Here is an 18,073-nt window from a genome sequence, read left to right as displayed (position 1 = left end):
GGCCTCCTTGGAGACCATGATGGCCGACGCGCCGTCCCAGCTGGACCAGATCCGCTCGGCGGTGGGCATGTACCTGACCCAAGTGAAGGACCACACCAAGAAGGCCCTGGACCACCTGGACGACACAGAGTACAAGACATACAAGTAAGAAAGACCCGTTGTTGTCGGTATTGCTATTGCTACGACTTGAATTTGCCTGTATCTCCTCCCTGTCTCTCCTTCTCTCTCTGTTCTTCTCTCTATTTCTCTCTCCACCGACACGGTCAAGGCATGGCCGCCACACCCTAGAGTCCGACAAGGTCGAGGCTTTTAGTGACCACGGTCTCAGAATGTCTTGCTCTGGGTAGGATCTCTGTCGGTCCTTTGCTCTATACATGTTAAGTGTCTTGAGACGACTGGCTGTGATTTGACACTGATTGATTGTGATTGTGCCTCTCTGTCTCCCCCTGCAGGGTGCAGCTGTCCTCCAGCCTCGACGACCTGGCCGTCAAACTGCACGACTACCAGCAACAGGCTGCTCCTCACACTGATACCATCGTTGCCCAGGTAACAATAACAACAACAACAGCAACAACAACATCAACAATAATAATATCAATTTCATCCAATCAGGATAGAGAACTCAGTCAGGATACAGATTAAACAAGTGGAATTGTAAGGGCTTCACTCACACCTTTCGATAGCATACAACATTGATGCATGCTAGATGTAAACAAAGGGTAAGTGTCATGGCCGCCCCAATGCATTTCCAATGGAAGTCACATGGTTTGACACAAAGAAATGAGCAGACAGCATTAGAACTGGAACACTATACAAATGTATCTGATAAATGGCTACTCTCTCCTGATTGGCTGGAATTTAGTCACCCACCTGGAAATGTATGTTCTGTTTATTAAAGAGCTAGAGAGACAGTCACAGGGGAGACTTCTGTTACTGAACAAACACCCTAGTCTATAGCAATGATTACTGTCACAATATAGTGAAATATCACGTACACTACCTTTAAGAAATATTACGATTATACAACACCCTTAAAAAAAACCATGTCAACTCAATGAGTTATTCACTAAAAACAATAATATATTTTTTAGCCACTACAACCGAAAATGTACCAAGAAAACCGCTAGCCTTGCAACCCAACCGCTCTGCTCTGGGAGAGCAGCGACATTAATTGATGTTTCTTTTTTGTCTGTCAGAACACTCGTCAGAACTGGATACGATATTTTCTCGACCAATCACAACAATGTACTTTCATACACAGAGAATGTAAACAGATGTGTAAAGCGTCAATGTCATTTCCTTGAGCGGTACACTTGCGCGAAAATCCCGCTACACTGCCGCCCAATTCCAGCGTTGCACTCTACAGCGTACAGCAGGTCTTGCCCAGCGTGCCCGTTGCATAACCGTGTGTTTCCGTAAAGTAGGCCTTGCCCGGCGTGCCCGTTGCATAACCGTGTGTTTCCCTGCTGCAGGTGAGCGAGGCCCTGGAGCCTCTGCGCGCCACCATCCAGGCCGACATCGACGCACTGAAGGCCGAGCTGGAGCCCAAGAGGGCCAAGCTGCGCGAGGTCCTTGACAAGCACTTGGAGGACTACAAGCTCCAGATCGAGCCCCTCGCCACCGAGCTCGCCACCAAGTGGGCCGAGGAGTCGGCCGCCATGCGCTCCAAGATCCAGCCCATCGCCGACCAGCTCTCCGCCAAGATCGCCGTCAACGTGGAGGAGACCAAGGCCGCGCTCATCCCCATCGTGCAGGCCGTGAGCGAGAAGCTGATGGAGCGCGTCAAGAACCTCCAGGAGATGGCCAAGCCCTACTACGATGAGTACAAGGAGCATGTAAGAACACCCGTTGATTTCTCCCACTAATACGGCGGTTCCCAAAACCTTTTCATGAAAAAACAACGAGACTAAAATGTATTGACAATTTTTTGTCAACAAACAAAAACTAGACTAAAATGTTATAGTTTAGGGGAATAGTGGACAAGAGATCCATTTTACACTTGTTGCATGCTGGAAATAGCAGATCTACAAGCTCTACAACGGTTGTGAGCTTGTATATCGGCTATTTTCAGCAAGTGTAAAAGCAGCCATTACGACGGCATCAAGGCCCGCCAGAAATACATTTTAGTCGACTAAATTGGCACTGCACATTTAGTCGACTATAAAACCTCATGATATTTAGTCGACTAAAACTAGACTAACCCTAAAAACATTCCAGGCGACTAATAAAATGTGACTATAGTAAAAACTAAATGAAAACCATTCAAGAGGCTATATTATAAAAACTAAAATGAAAACGTGCTCTCATCGACGCTGCTGCAGGTGAACAAGGCCATCGACGATATGCGCGCCAGAGCCGGCACCCTGGACGCCGAGCAGCTGCGCAGCCAGGTGGCTCCCCACCTCACGGAGCTGAGCAGCAACCCCGCCTTCGTGCAGGTGAGGGCCAAGGTCGAGGAGATCTACCAGACCATCCACGACGCCATCAACAAGGCATAAATAAACCCTATAAACCCTACTCCCTCCCTCTCTATCTGATGTCTGTTCCATCCTCGTCCTCCTCCTCCTCCCACGACCACACCTCCCCTCCACCCCTCCGTCCATCGAAGCCAATGCCTGACTGATGCACTTTCTCTCTGCAACCACCAGCATGGCGGGACTCTCTCTCTCACACACACTCACACACACCTCAGTTCACATGCGTGCACTTGCACGCACGCACACAGACACACACACACACACACACACACACACACACACACACACATTCGGGCACAATGACATCACGCACAAAGCAAAAAGACATGCTCTGACACGTGTAATGTACACGCTCTGAAGGAAAGAACACACGCATGTACAGTATGTATGTATGTATGTATGTATGTATGTACGACATACGTACGTATTGCATGCGTGGGGTGGCGTGGTGTGCCATGATGACCGGCTGATTCTCTTTTATATGTGAATGAAACACTGTGGAATGCTGCTTTGTCCGAAGAAAAGAAAGAAACACGGCTCAATAAAACATCTGACTGTTTCATATCCATGCCTCTCTGTGCCCTTTGTTTCTTTATATCACTTGGACTTTTCTGGGTTTGAGAGTATTTGAAGGGTACAGGTTACTATAGTATAGGCTATAGTCTAGAACAGTGGTTCCCAAATTGTGGTGCGTGCACACCTTGTTGGGTGCGCGACATGAAAAGGCTAATGGTATAAGGCAAGTATATGCAGAATATAGCCTAAGCTGCATGTATATATTTGCCATATTCAGGTTCATATTGTCACGATGCAAAGCAGGTTAGGAGTATAGGACCCAAATGCAGGACAGAGGAGTTGAAATTGTAGGACTTTTATTACCAAACTAGAAATGCACTGGGAGTTCACTAGGAGCAAAGCATTAGTGACATAAAACAATGATCTGACAAAGGAACTGAAAAACCAGGGGAGTATAAATACACAAGGACACTAGGTGAACTCAACTGAGAATCAACACAAGGATTGGCTAAAGACTAACAAGACAAGGTGGAAACACTATAGGCTAATCAGGCCTACTGGTGAGACACAGGTAACATGAGCAACACAGGAAACACTATAACAAACTGCAAAATAAAAGCACACAGGTGTAAAGTAAAACCAAAACAAGTCACAAGGAACACTATAAAACATAACACATGTCACGGACCCCGACACATATGTGCATATACTGTATGTGGATAAATGGGAAATATATGTCAAGATTCAAGATCAAGATTGCTTTATTTTGTCATCATTTCCAACTGTAGCAGCAGAAAAAAACGAAATTACGTTTCTCCTAGTTAAAAGACAGCACAGGCTCGTACAATAATAAATTATCAGTGCAAGACATACTAAGTATAAATAAATAAGTCCTAAAAACTACAGGGATCCATAAAAAGATTAATAGAATAAAAAACCATTTTAAACCATTTTAAAAACCATTTAAAAAAAAACAACATGGATCACAGTTCATGTCCTATCTGCCAGGGAGGCTAGAGTTCAGGAGCCTGATTGCCTGGGGAAAGAAGCTTCTCCGCATTCTTTCTGTCCTGGCACTGATGCTCCTGTACCGTTTCCCAGAGGGCAAAAGGGAGATCAGGCTGTGAGAGGGGTGGGTGGCATCCTTGCTGATACCAGTTGCTCTCTTGATGCACCTTTGCTGGTATATGTCCGCCAGGGAGGGCAGCGAGGTACCAATGACTTTACTGGCTGTTCTCACCGTCCTGTCCAGCTTTTTCCTCTCCTCAGCCGTGCTGCTTCCATACCAGGAGGTAAAACAATAGGTGAGAATGCTCTCAATAGTGCCTCTATAAAACATGGTCAGGGCTGGGACAGGTCGACTCTCTTCAGCTGACGGAGTGGGTAGAGACGCTGCTGGGCCTTTTTAATGATGGCAGTGGTGTTGCTGCTCGGGGCCAAGTTGTCCGTCAGCAGCACTCCCAGAAAAGTGGTGCTTTTTACCCTCTCTACGGCTGAGCCGTCGATGGTCATAGGATGGTGTTGTGGCCTGGTTCTCGTCCTAAAGTCCACAACCATTTCCTTGGTCTTTTTGTTGTTGAGGGAAAGATTGTGCGCCTTGCACCAAGCTGCCAACTGTTCGACCTCCTCTCTGTAGGCAGCTTCATCCCCCTTCGTTATGAGGCTGACCACGGTGGTGTCATCAGCAAACTTTATGATGTGGTTGCTTCTGAACCTGGCCTTGCAGTCGTGTGTCTCTCTATATAGCTTATGTAATTTATATTTCCATGTGTGGGGGTGTGTCAGCTATAGGTTGGGAGGTAACAGGGGGTGCATGGCCAAAAAAGGTTTGGGAACCGCTGGTCTAGAAGACTCTAGAAGACTCTAACTCAGGGGTTCTCAACGTTTTTGGCTGGAGACCCTCGGAAATGCTTTGGCCATCATGTCTCGTCCTTTTTTAATGATTGATGGATCGATTGATTTTTCTAATGAATTCTAATGAATGTTCTAATAATGCAAACAGCACGAGGTACGACAGTCAGACAACAGATAACACACAAAAAGGTCCTATAGGGACTTGTTTCCATTGTGGTCCTATTTATTCAATGCATTTCATCAACATGGCGTTTAAGTTCACGCAATAATGCCATATGTCATCAACAAAATATGAAACACGATATGTACGGTATACAGAACAGCGGCAGTGAATGACAGCTCCTTTCAAGGAGAAGTTACATTTGCCTCCTGCATGTGGTAGATTGATTGAATACTGCTGGTGAACACAAAGCCCTGTTCCCATAGGATTAGTATTACCCCAGGACCCCAGGAATTTTAGAAATGAATCCCTGGTGTTTTTTATGACACATTCGCACTGGATTAAAATAAAAAAGATAGACGTCCTCCATGATTATTCCAAATTACCTGGGCTACTGGGGTAATACTAATACGTTGCTTTATTTTATTCAGTATAGATCAGCCATTTTCAAAAGCTTCTTTAGCCATTTGACATTTTGAAATGGGACATTCTGCATAATTCATACTTTCACTTTTTGTACTTTAAGTACATTTTGATGTCAATAGTTTTTTGAATTGTGGACTGTTACTTGTAACCGAGTAGTTCTGCTTTGCATTATTGATGCTTTTACTTAAAGCAGCTATAACGTGAATTTTAAAACTGCTTGTAATATTTAATATCATATTGTCTATGTGTCACGTCTAACCAAACTGGCAGACCCAAATGCAGACACGACAAGGAGGGAAAAGTCCAAAGGTGTTTATTGAATCAAAATGATGCACTTGTAGATATGCAACTGTTCAGAATGAGCTTGTAGATTGGCTACTTTTCAGAAAATTAGCAGGAGCTAGGGTGGTGGGTATGCTCAGGCTGGCAGGCAAACAGGCAGGCAACTGAAGCAGAAGCTCAAAGTCAAAAACCAAAAAACACTGGAACAAAGCAATCTTCTGGCAGTGTGCGGCGAGGAAACCAGGGCTTTTATGGAGTGGTGGTGATGAGAAGATGGCAGGCAGGTGAGTGAGATTGGATGATCAGAGCCAGGTGTGCCAATCTGGAAAGCCAGGAACCAAGCCTACGCCCACACATGCTCACACACAGACAGACAGACTAACACAAATAGACACACACAGACACTGGCAGGGGCCGTGACACTATGTCCCTCAAACTTATTTCTAATGGTTTGAGCCTCAATCACCACTCTGATATAACCAGTCCATGGCATTTCTTTTTTGCTTCTGAAGCTGTTTTAGCTGCAGTACCTGTGGTGGTGGGGGTGCTGATATGCAACTTATTTAATATTTGAGTCATTATAATACTGATGCTAGATAAACACATGCTTGTTTCCATTCCATGCCAGCTTGGAAAGTCAACAATGACGGACATTGTAAACAAAGTGGAAATGCACATTTTGAACTGAAGACTTCAAGAGAGGGAGGAATTATACAAAGTATAGGTGACAAATATGACCAAATCAGTTGAGCTGTTCCTGAGAGCAATTTCCATAAAAGCCCCTATATGATGAGAAATCCTGATTGTTCAAAATTGCATATTTGTGCGGATAGAAAATAGATTTTTTTCCCCACCACGTGTGCTCATGAACCAGCAGCATTGGGACAGGGACAGTGGGACAGGGACAGGGACAGTGGGACAGGGACAGTGGGACAGGGACACTGGCTCCACTTCAAAGCGAGCGGGGTGGAAGGTCAAGTGGAGAGAACACGGTTATTAGTCCGATCCATTATGTGTATGGATAGATTCCCCGCTGGGCTCCGTGGTCCTTTGAGCAGTGATTAATGAGCAGAGCAGACTGTATTGACAGGATGGTGGTGTGTTATAACTTATTGGCCCCTCACTGGCCCTCAGGCTGGGGGCCACTCAACACACACCCATCATAGAGAGACGCGGGGGGATGCAATCGCACGCACGCACATACGCACCACACACACACACACACACACACACACACACACACACACACACACACACACACACACACACACACACACACACACACACACACACACACACACACACACACACACACACACACACACACACACACACACACACAATATATTTAAGAAAATAAATGAAAACAATGCATTGTTAATGGGGTTTTCACTCGACACAATGAATGTCTACACACAATATTAGGGCTTGGACATATATCTGATTCCTTTCGATTCATTAATCACAGAAATAATATAACGCATATTAATCGCGCTTAGCTTTTGTTATCTCACTGGACGAGTTTCACAGCGGTGACCCGATCACAGCGGTGCAATTAACAACACACGACAAACCCCAGCTAGCACACGCCAGGCCCGGCGCCACGGGGGTGCCCTCTGTTCCAAATTCTGCACCCTCACTTTTATGTACATACAGCATAGTTTTACTATATAAAAATTTGATGTGCACCCTCGGCACTTTCAAATGCCCCCTCAGTTTCATCCTGGAGCTGAGCCTGGCACACGCCATGGGAGAAGAAGTCTTCCAGTGTTGTTTTCGTCGACTAAAACTATGACGAAAAATGTTCGTCGACTACCATTTTTTCACTGACGGAAACTGAATGGAAACTACATGAAAACTAAGCTATGATGACTGAAACTATGACTAAATATACTGTCAATTTTGTCAACAAATAAAAACTATAGACTAAAATGTTAGGAAGGGACTATAGTGGACAAAATATCGAGTTTAAGTCATTTTACACTAGGGCTGTATTTTGTGTGTCTTAAGTACCAGGTCTTATTCCCTAACTTGAGTAAACTAAAGACCTGGAGGCGTGATCAATGCCATTTGGCTATTCTGAGTGGCCAAAGAGCATTGATCACGCCTCCAGGTCTTTAGTTTACTCAAGTTAGGGAATAAGACCTGGTACTTAAGACATGCAAAATACAGCCCTTATGGTTGCATGCTGAAAATAGCCGATCTATTAGCTCACAACGCGTCACAGCGTGACACATTGTGAGCTTGTAGATTGGCTATTTTCAGCAAGTGTAGTCATTACGACAGCATCAAGGCCCGCCAAAATACATTTTAGTCGACTAAATCACCTGTAGATTTAGTAGACTAAAATCTTATAATATTTAGTCTAAAAGTAGACTAACACTAAAACCGGGTGACTAAAATGTGACTAAAACTAAATGAAAACTATTCACTAAAACTAAAAAAAGAAATTTGCTGCCAAAAACAACACCGTGCCATGTGAGATCATCTGAGATTGTGATTCTGCCAGTACAACTATAGGTTGCCATGTTACAACGTATAAACATGCAAAAATGGACCGAAATGTTAACGTTTTGGAACACATCGTTGCCTACACATCACAGGCAAAGATGACCTTAAAAACTATAGGCGTGAAGGCCTTAACATCTGATGTATTTAGTATTCATATTAATACAACTTTACTTGTATAGCGCCTTTCATGACATGAAATGCAGCTCAAGGTGCTTTACAGTAGCCTGGATCCAGACCATAGACTCTCTGAGTGGACTGCAGTCTGATAGTCAGGCTAGCTTTACAGAGCAACACGAAAGACAAAGACAAGCAACGGCATGAAGCAACACATAATTAAGGCAGTGAGGACATGAACAACAACAAGGATTTTAAAAGCTCAACTAAAAGCAAGAGTGAAGAAATAAATATTTTGCTTTACTTCACCCTTTTTGCAAAAAAATATATGTTAATGACGTTTAGAAGCTTTAGATCACTTTCCTGGGGGTATTTACAGTATGTGTGTAATATGTGCTTTTAGATATTTTAGATTGTAGCAGTGAGCCTGTTGTCTCTGATGTCATGGACACTGGTCTCACTACCTTCCTGGACTACAATTTCCATAATTCTTTGGTGCACTGTCACTTCCTTGTGGATAGGGGGGAGAGCTGTCTTACTGAGACAACATGTAGTCCAGGAAGGAAGTGAGCCCAGTGTCCATGACATCAGAGACACCAGGCTCACTGCTACAATCTAAAATATCTAAAACCACATATTACACACATAAAGACCCCCAGGAAAGTGTTCTAAAGCTCCTAAACGTCATTAACATATATTTTTTTGCAAAAAGGGTGAAGTGTCCCTTTAAGAATGTTTACAGATCGGCGGCCTGTCGAAGGTATAGTGGGAGTTTGTAACACGCCGTCGGCCCGTAGAATTAAGCAAAAAGCTGCTTCACCATGTTTTTTAGTGGACATTTTTTTAGGCACATCGTGTATAGTGTATACAAACTTTAGAAATCATCCCAAATTGGAGAAGTAAGGAATTGCTCTGTAATCCTATTGTGACTGACACTCCAATTAGTACGCTGTTGAAACCTGGTGTGTGCAGAGAATTAAACCTCTCTGTGTCTGTCCTCGCCTCACAGTCACACCGCACTGATTAGCCTGCTGTTGATGACACACACACACACACACGCACGCACACACGCACAGTCACACTGCACTGATTAGCCTGTTGTTGAGGACACTCTGTGAGGACAAGTGTTGCAGCTTCAGGCTATGGCACGCAATATTGGAACTTAACCCGTCAACACCTGAAGCCCATTCTACAATATGTCAGTAGTTCTCAGTAGCCTACTGGAAAGTACAGACGTATTATTTTGTACTTTACTTGAGTATTTCCAATTTCCAATACTTTTACTTCTACGGCCACTCCACTACATCTCATATCAGAGGGAAATATTGTACTTTCACTCCACTGTACATTTAGAAAATTGTATTTGAAAACTTTAGTTACTAGTTACTACTGGCGGAACAAGTCAATACCGGGCCAGGGTATTGACCCGGGCCCCTAGAGTCCCAAAATCTTTGAAACCTTTGAATACTTTTAGAGCGAACGTTTTTAACTCAAATCTTTGATTCTGGGAGGGTCCCTGGAACAACATATTTTCAGATCCGCAGCCAGATAATTCCGGGGGTCGGATCGGGAGCCAAAAGGCTTGATCGGGACATTCCTAGTATCAATATTATATCCATATTATCATAGACTGGAATTTTTCTGTGATTTGGAATATTGTATTGTGATATGGCATAAACGTGTTCTATAAAATATAAACACCGGATCGGGAAAAATTGGCATCGGCAGATGCTCAAAATCAAATGATCGGAATGGGATCGGGAGCAAAACAAGGTGATCGGGACATCCCTGTAGTCTAATATATTTAGTTACCTTCCACCACTCACTGGATAGTGATTAGTGGCTGCATGGTGTCAGTGTCTGTATGAGTATTGTAATGGATGAGGACTGCATGGTGTCAGTGTCTGTATGAGTATTGTAATGGATGAGGACTGCATGGTGTCAGGGTCTGTATGAGTATTGTAATGGATGAGGACTCAGGCTGGCGGTCTCCAGTGGGACAGAGTCTCCCAGGGCGTGTACAGATAGATATATAAAAGCATGCTTTTCTTTCAAACACGATCAGACTGATCAACACGGGAACACTGACTAGTATACCGAGATGATCTCTGGCTGCTGTGTGTAGACTGTGAGTCTGGACCTCTGTGTGTAGGCTGTGAGTCTGGACCTCTGTGTGTAGGCTGTGAGTCTGGACCTCTGTGTGTAGGCTGTGAGTCTGGACCTCTGTGTGTAGGCTGTGAGTCTGGACCTCTGCGTGTAGGCTGTGAGTCTGGACCTCTGTGTGTAGGCTGTGAGTCTGGACCTCTGCGTGTAGGCTGTGAGTCTGGACCTCTGTGTGTAGGCTGTGAGTCTGGACCTCTGTGTGTAGGCTGTGAGTCTGGACCTCTGCTGGAGAGAAGACAACCAAAGCTATCTGTGTGTATTCTGTTAGTCTGGACCTCCGTTGAGAACAGAGTGGAGTGGTTCGTTTTGTGCTATATTGTCCAGGTGAAGAAGTGATCGGCTGGACATTTGTTTTTTGGGGGGGGCGGTCAGATTATGGTTTGACCTACAGACGGTGAAAGAAATCCCAAAGCTGCAACAAGACGGTCATCATTCTGTGCCACACAGTAAGTCATCTTTTAGTTTCTGTCTTTCCCCACGATTTTTGTAATCATTTTTTTTTATCTAATGTAATCCTGGGCGCTACACTCCCTCTGCCAACCTGGTGAGAGCAACGGACTGACCTTAGTCAAAGCCGCTTTTTTCACCTGACATGAGGGGAGTTTCCCTGGTTCGGATGTAGCACATGGAAGGACCCGGGGACTGACAAGGGGGAGGCAGTTTAGAGAGTACTGTATGTGTTCTCTGAGTGTATCAGGAGCAGTGCATGGTCATCGCTCAGGAGCAGTTGGGATTTAAGAGTGTCCTCCAGGCCAGGGTTCCCAAAGTTGGGGTCAGGAGCTCAGGACCCCACATGGGGGTGGCGGGGATCGCAAATTTATTTTGAGTCATCAAAAATATCTTACACGCCTGAATAGAATTAAACAGAATAGTGAAATGCAATGTAAAAATTATTACAAATACATTTTTAACCATAATTATTAGCAGCTTCTATTTTCGGTCTCCTCCCCTTCTCTCTCCTCTCCTCTCCTCCCCTCTCCTCCCCTCCCCTCCCCTCCCCTCTCCTCTCCTCTCCTCTCCTCTCCTCTCCTCTCCTCTCCTCTCCTCTCCTCTCCTCTCCATCCCCTCCCCTCCCCTTCTCTCTCCTCTCCTCTCCTCTCCTCCCCATCCCCTCTCTATCAGATGTCTCATAGTTGTCTCATATCGGAGGTCTCAGTGTCGTCGTGCTCTAAAGCCCTGCAGGTCAGCACGGTCAGAGTTCAACTGGAGATGTGTTCTCTGTGGCAGCAGTTTGACCAGCTGGGCACCGAGATGATCGTCACCAAGGCTGGCAGGTATAATAGGCTCACCATGACAACTCTGTATAGGCTATACTTTATACGAGTATTTCCCATTTCCAGTACTTCTGCCCCATATCTCGGATCCAAATATTGTCCTTTTACTCCACTTCAATTATTCGAAAACTTTAGTTATACTATAGATATTTTGTAGATTTCGATTATTAGTAAAAATCACACCCGTGTGAAGTGAGGGGCGCTCTTATCATACATCCAATCATCTCATTCTGGCCAATCAACAATGTTTGTTTACACTAAAAACTAGTCAGGTGGCGGTAGCAAAATGTTTGCGTTTACACATGTTTATACACAAACCCTCAAAGCTGGACATAGCTCTGAACAGCACTGAAACTGACACAGAGGCAGTTATAGCGGACCGGAAGATTAAAATGCAGCTGGTAATTCATTGATTTAATCAATTCTTGTTTTTTCTACTACTACTTTTGGTACTTTTAAGTACATTTTCATGCCAATACTTTTGTACTTTTTTGTTCACGTATCAGTGGCGCTCAACCTTTTTCATGTCAAGGAGCCCCCGACTTTGATCTGTATTTGGCTGCCGACCCCCATCTTGAAAACAACGTTGTTCCAGAGACACCCCAGAAGCAAATATTTGAGAGTTAAAGTAACTAATTGGAGTGCTTGTCTTTGCAAACAAACAGGAGGATGTTCCCCACGTTCCAGGTCCGTATCTCAGGCATGGACCCGCAGGCTGAATACGTTCTGCTCATGGACTTTGTCCCCGTCGATGACAAGAGATACCGGTGAGTCACTGGTGGTTTCCCTCTCTAGGTGGTCCTCAGACGATCCCTCCATCGTCGCTTCCAGTCATCCCGGTTCTCCAGACATCTGGCCAGCTCGTTGGTGCTTTGCGCTCCTGCGTCGTTCCCGAGTACATCCTATTACGACCTAACCTGACGCTGCCAGATGAGGGCGGTATTGGGGAAACATATTCCCCAACACAACACTCATCTGGGATCTCTGACGGAGTTGAGCTGAGTCCAATATCTGCTTCGTACCGAACCAATCAGCGTGAGCTAAGGGCGGGATATGTGCGAAACCGGATGTGAAGCTATACAGACACGTCAATATGATTGGTTGTGTTTGCACGCCCACACGGTGATAGACAGACGGCCCCATCCAATCATCTACCAAGTATCTTGAAAAAAAGGAACAGCCCCGTCATCGAATTGGCTCCCGAGATCCCAGATCCAAATAAGCTGTGAAACAAATTTGTGTAGCAAGCTTTTTGGATCTGGCAGCGTCAGGTTAATTACGACACGGCCTATAGGGGAATGGGACTCCCTCCTACCCAGTTCCCAATTCAGACAGGCCACACATGGTTAAAATCCTAAGACTTTAGGATTGCAATGAATTACAATAGGCCTTACCGATCGATCAGGCTGGGGACGGTATAGCTTACAAACACAAAACATAACTCTTGCTCTTGACTAACGGTAGGAAACCAAAATACAAATCACGCCTAACAAAACAAAAGACAAAGCAAATGACAAAAAGAGAGGTCACCCACCCCTACACACACCGAACACATTACATGTATCACAAAGCTAAAATACTACTACTCACTCACACAAACTCACTCAATCACTACTACTCATCACACATTCACCCCAGCTGTTCTCTATCAGTCACTCCACAAACACCACACTGAGGGGAAAAGAGAGCAACACAGGAAACTACACATTATGACCAACAGGGTCATAACAATCCACATACTTTTTAATGTGGGACGTCCTCCTCGTGACCGGTGCCCGTGTGTTGGTTCCCACAGCACCAGTCTGCTGGCTGGCAGCTCTTGTTTGACAGTGTCCTGCTATAGAGCGTCACAGTCCCGCCCCCTACCAGGGCCCAGGAAATGATTCTCCGTTTATTTTCCTCATAGACATTTCAAAAAGTATTTTATTATTTGAAGACGTTTACGCCGCGGACAAAGCCAACTCTTGTCGTGATAAAGAAAGAAAGAAGAAAAAAACGGCAGGTTACAAGTAACTTGTTGTTTTTCTTCTTTGTAATTATTTGTTTGGTCCAAAATATTGTGTTTGTTGTCATGAGTTGTCACGACTCGAGCTTTTGAAATGTCTATGGGAAAAATGCATTGGGAATCATTTCCTGGGCCTGGCGTCGTCATGAAAGTGGGTGGGACTGCAACGCTTTGTCTATAGTCTCATTCTGCTGGCTGGCTGATACTTTCCCGCTCACCCTTTGGCATTCCATCATACAGATTCTTGTTGGTAACATCACTTTGACATCACATTTTGATTTTGTTTTAGGTGACATGGAAAAATATAATAACACGATTATTTTTCCAAGCACTATATGCACGATTCAAAGCACTTTGGATGGCGCTATAAAAATGCATTGTGTGTGTTCCCGTGGTCATCAGGTATGTTTTGTGTGCTCCCGTGGTCATCAGGTATGTTTTGTTTGTTCCCGTGGTCATCAGGTATGTTGTGTTTGTTCCCGTGGTCATCAGGTATGTTTTGTTTGTTCCCGTGGTCATCAGGTATGTTGTGTTTGTTCCCGTGGTCATCAGGTATGTTGTGTGTGTTCCCGTGGTCATCAGGTATGTTGTGTGTGTTCCCATGGTCATCAGGTATGTTGTGTGTGTTCCCGTGGTCATCAGGTATGTTGTGTGTGTTCCCGTGGTCATCAGGTATGTTGTGTGTGTTCCCGTGGTCATCAGGTATGTTTTGTGTGTTCCCGTGGTCATCAGGTATGCGTTCCACAGCTCGTCGTGGTTGGTGGCGGGCCGCGGGGACGTAGCGGCTCCGGGCAGGATGCACTTCCACCCGGACTCTCCCGCCAGAGGAGCTCAGTGGATGAAACAGACCGTCTCCTTCGACGCTCTGAAGCTCACCAACAACCTGCTGGATGATAACGGACATGTCAGTCCGTCTGTCTGTCTGTCTGTCTGTCTGTCTGTCTGTCTGTCTGTCTGTCTGTCTGTCTGTCTGTCTGTCTTTGGGATGATCCTGAACTCCATTGCATCAGTACCAGTGTTACTGTGTTCTCTATGCAGATGATCCTGAACTGCATTGCATCAGTACCAGTGTTACTGTGTTCTCTATGCAGATGATCCTGAACTCCATGCACCGCTACCAGCCTCGGTTCCATGTGGTCTACGTGGACCCGGGCCCAGACAGCCATCTGCACGCTCACAGGAACTTCAGCTCCTTCTTCTTCCCGGAGACGCGTTTCATAGCCGTCACAGCCTACCAGAACCACCGGGTACGTACAGAGACAAACTTAATAGCGGTCACAGAACCACCGGGTACGTACCCGCTTCATAGTGGTCACAGCCTACCAGTCCAGAACCATCTGGTACGTACAGAGACAAACTTCATAGCGGTCACAGCCTACCAGAACCACCAGACGGGTAGAGAGAGATCCAATCTGTGTATCCTCACGCTGCCATAGCTGGCTCACTCTTAACCCATTCTGACCGGGCACCCATTTTGGTGTTGGCATCATGTTATGCTTTAGCTATTGAAAAATAGCAGATCTACAAGCTCATATCGCGCCACCGAGTGGCGCGATACGAGCTTGTAGGTCTGCTATTTTTGAAAAATTCGAAGAACGACTGACATTTTTAGAATCTGATCTCAGGTCAGAATGGGTTAATCAGACCAGTGTGTGTCCCGTAGAAACCTCGTATGAATCTGATCTCAGGTCAGAATGGGTTAATCAGACCAGTGTGTGTCCCGTAGAAACCTCGTATGAATCTGATCTCAGGTCAGAATGGGTTAAATCAGACTACAGGAAGACACTACACACGACACACTATTATATCGTCACGCAGTATCAGCATATAGTTCCCAAACACTGGTTCTGGACCTATCTTTGGGTTGCAGGGTAAATATTATTATTATAATATTTTGAATATTTTTTATTGAATTGAATTAAATGCTATTCTCTTTTTTTGTCTGCTAGTGCCCTTCTCTCGTTTGTATTGTATCCCTCTCTATCTCTGTCTCACTCTCTCTTGGCCTCATTGTCTCTCACAGATCACCCAGTTGAAGATAGCCAGCAATCCGTTTGCTAAAGGCTTCCGGACCACAGACCCAGAGGACTGGTGAGATCCATGACACAAACATCACTTACAGTAACAAACAATGCATTTCAAAATGTGTGTGTCTGAAAAAACAACTTTACAAATACGTAGTGCACTAAAAAGTGTAAAGCATAAAGTATTGTAAAATGGACCTATTGTGAAGTCAAGTAAAAGTACCTCCAGATTTAACTCAAGTACTTTACTTGCGTATATTTACTTTACTTTAGTTAATATTACTGTCGGATCTTTACGTGGAAATGGTGACACAGTTCTGTGCGCGCGTGTGTGTGCGCGTGCGTGCAAGCGTGTGTGTGTGTGTGTGCGCGCGTGCATGTGTGTGCGCGAGGTGAGCGTGTGTGTGTGTGTGTGTGCGTGTGTGTCTTATCAAGTGGAACACACCGATAAGAGGACAGCACTGAGCACGGCACGCTCTGTGATTAATGAACTTTGACCTCTGTGTACACTCAGCAGTTTGTGTGTGTGTGTGTGTGTGTGTGTGTGTGTGTGTGTGTGTGTGTGTGCGTGCGCATGTGCAGGATGCATGGCAGTGGCAGCAGGTCTGTGACAGCATGGCATCCTCCACCAGAGGGCAGCATTTCACCGTGCAGCAGCTCCAACAAAGCAACACAACCAACCAGTGAGTGAGCCCTGCTGAGACACTGGGGAGGCACTGGGGAGTCACTTTAGGGAGGCCCTGGGCAGACACTGGGGAGGCACTGGGGAGTCACTATAGGGAGGCCCTGGGCAGACACTGGGGAGGCACTGGGGAGTCACTTTAGGGAGGCCCTGGGCAGACACTGGGGAGGCACTGGGGAGTCACTATAGGGAGGCCCTGGGCAGACACTGGGGAGGCACTGGGGAGTCACTATAGGGAGGCCCTGGGCAGACACTGGGGAGGCACTGGGGAGTCACTTTAGGGAGGCCCTAGGCAGACACTGGGGAGGCACTGGGGAGTCACTATAGGGAGGCCCTGGGGAGGCACTGGGGAGTCACTTTAGGGAGGCCCTGGGCAGACACTGGGGAGGCACTGGGGAGTCACTATAGGGAGGCCCTGGGCAGACACTGGGGAGGCACTGGGGGGGACACTGGGCATATATATATATACATATATATATATCATATAAGTGGATCTGACAAACAGTAAATGTAACATGATTCAATCTGTTATGATTAACAAGCCACATTTAAGTATGTTCGTTTACAAGAAAATGTCAAGTATTTCGATTATCATCTCTTGTTAAAAATACAAGAACGTGTGCATTTATTTATGCAATGGATTTATTCACTCAATTCTAACCAATATTGTTCTGTACCCACACAGAATGGTCAAAATGCATTAAACATTACGGGCAAATGGTTATTAGGAACAGTAAATGTAACATGATTAAATGTGTTATGATTAACAAGACACATTTACGTTTTTTGTGTACAAGAATATGTCACTTTTTTCGAGAATCATCTCTTGTTAATAATACAAGAACGTGTGCATGTATTTCTCAAATGGACTCATTTACTTAATTCCAACCAATGTTGTTCTGTACCCTACCCACACAAAATGGTCAGAATCCAGTAAAATATACAGAATTAAGCCTTGGAAACCTGGACACACCCCTTCAATAACTTTTCCCCCTTCAAGTATAGTCCTCCTCTGTCCTCACATCAGACACCATTTTCACAGCACCTGCACAAACTTTCAACTTGTCTTCACTTCACCATTTTTTCACGTTTAAGGTAAGAATGAATAATATTAGCCGAGCATTTGATTGAGGCTCAATTTAGCAAGTGTTTACATTATGTTTTGTTTAGTAGCAGCTGTAAAAAAAACGTACTGTTTGCTGCTTTACAACACACATCAAAGCAGACGCACGTGTGACGCCAGTGACGGTTTTATTTCCACATAAATGCACCGAGTGTGTGTGAGTGTGAGTGTGAGTGTGTGTGTGTGTGTGTGTGTGTGTGTGTGTGTGTGTGTGTGTGTGTGTGCGTGCGTGCGTGCGTGCGTGCGTGCGTACGTGCGTGCGTGCACGCGTCTGTAATCCACACACCTCAACAACCAGTTTGCCCCACCGACTTCAAATTTTGACACCCCACCACCAGAACTGCCCCAAAAAGGCCTCTGCCTGCATGGGCTCAGGACAGGCAAAGGGAAGTTACTATATTTACCCAGGGTAACTGGACTAAGCTCAAGAACTTGTTTACAGCCAGGCCCTGCTCATAGAAC

At 45.3% G+C, this 18,073-nt stretch overlaps 2 protein-coding genes across 2 annotated transcripts in view; both read left to right on the top strand.

Moving 5' to 3' along the window:
* LOC308321307 (uncharacterized protein) overlaps positions 1–2,720 on the top strand; it is a gene marked incomplete at its 5' end in the record, with an annotated part of 12,984 nt that extends 10,264 nt beyond the window's left edge. Inside the window, 4 exons of the mRNA XM_080772148.1 lie at positions 1–144; positions 453–546; positions 1,473–1,835; positions 2,322–2,720. The exon at positions 1–144 is cut by the window's left edge and continues 10 nt beyond it. Coding sequence (XP_080628274.1) covers positions 1–144; positions 453–546; positions 1,473–1,835; positions 2,322–2,498 — 778 coding nt within the window. The 3' untranslated portion in view covers positions 2,499–2,720. The remainder of the gene's footprint in view (positions 145–452; positions 547–1,472; positions 1,836–2,321) is intronic.
* An 8,489-nt stretch (positions 2,721–11,209) lies between these two features.
* Positions 11,210–15,877, top strand: LOC308321306 (T-box transcription factor TBX1; the record flags this gene model as incomplete). Its single annotated transcript, XM_080772147.1, has 6 exons — positions 11,210–11,275; positions 11,626–11,777; positions 12,443–12,544; positions 14,515–14,686; positions 14,874–15,029; positions 15,806–15,877. The coding sequence occupies 6 exons, from the start codon at positions 11,210–11,212 to the stop codon at positions 15,875–15,877; spliced, it is 720 nt and encodes a 239-aa protein (XP_080628273.1).
* Positions 15,878–18,073: the final 2,196 nt, after the last annotated feature.

This window comes from Protomyctophum bolini (assembly GCF_963924005.1).
Source record: "Protomyctophum bolini genome assembly, chromosome: 9".
NCBI lineage: Eukaryota > Metazoa > Chordata > Actinopteri > Myctophiformes > Myctophidae > Protomyctophum > Protomyctophum bolini.
Note: the sequence above shows the minus strand (reverse complement) of the source record. Positions and strands in the feature narration are given on the sequence as shown.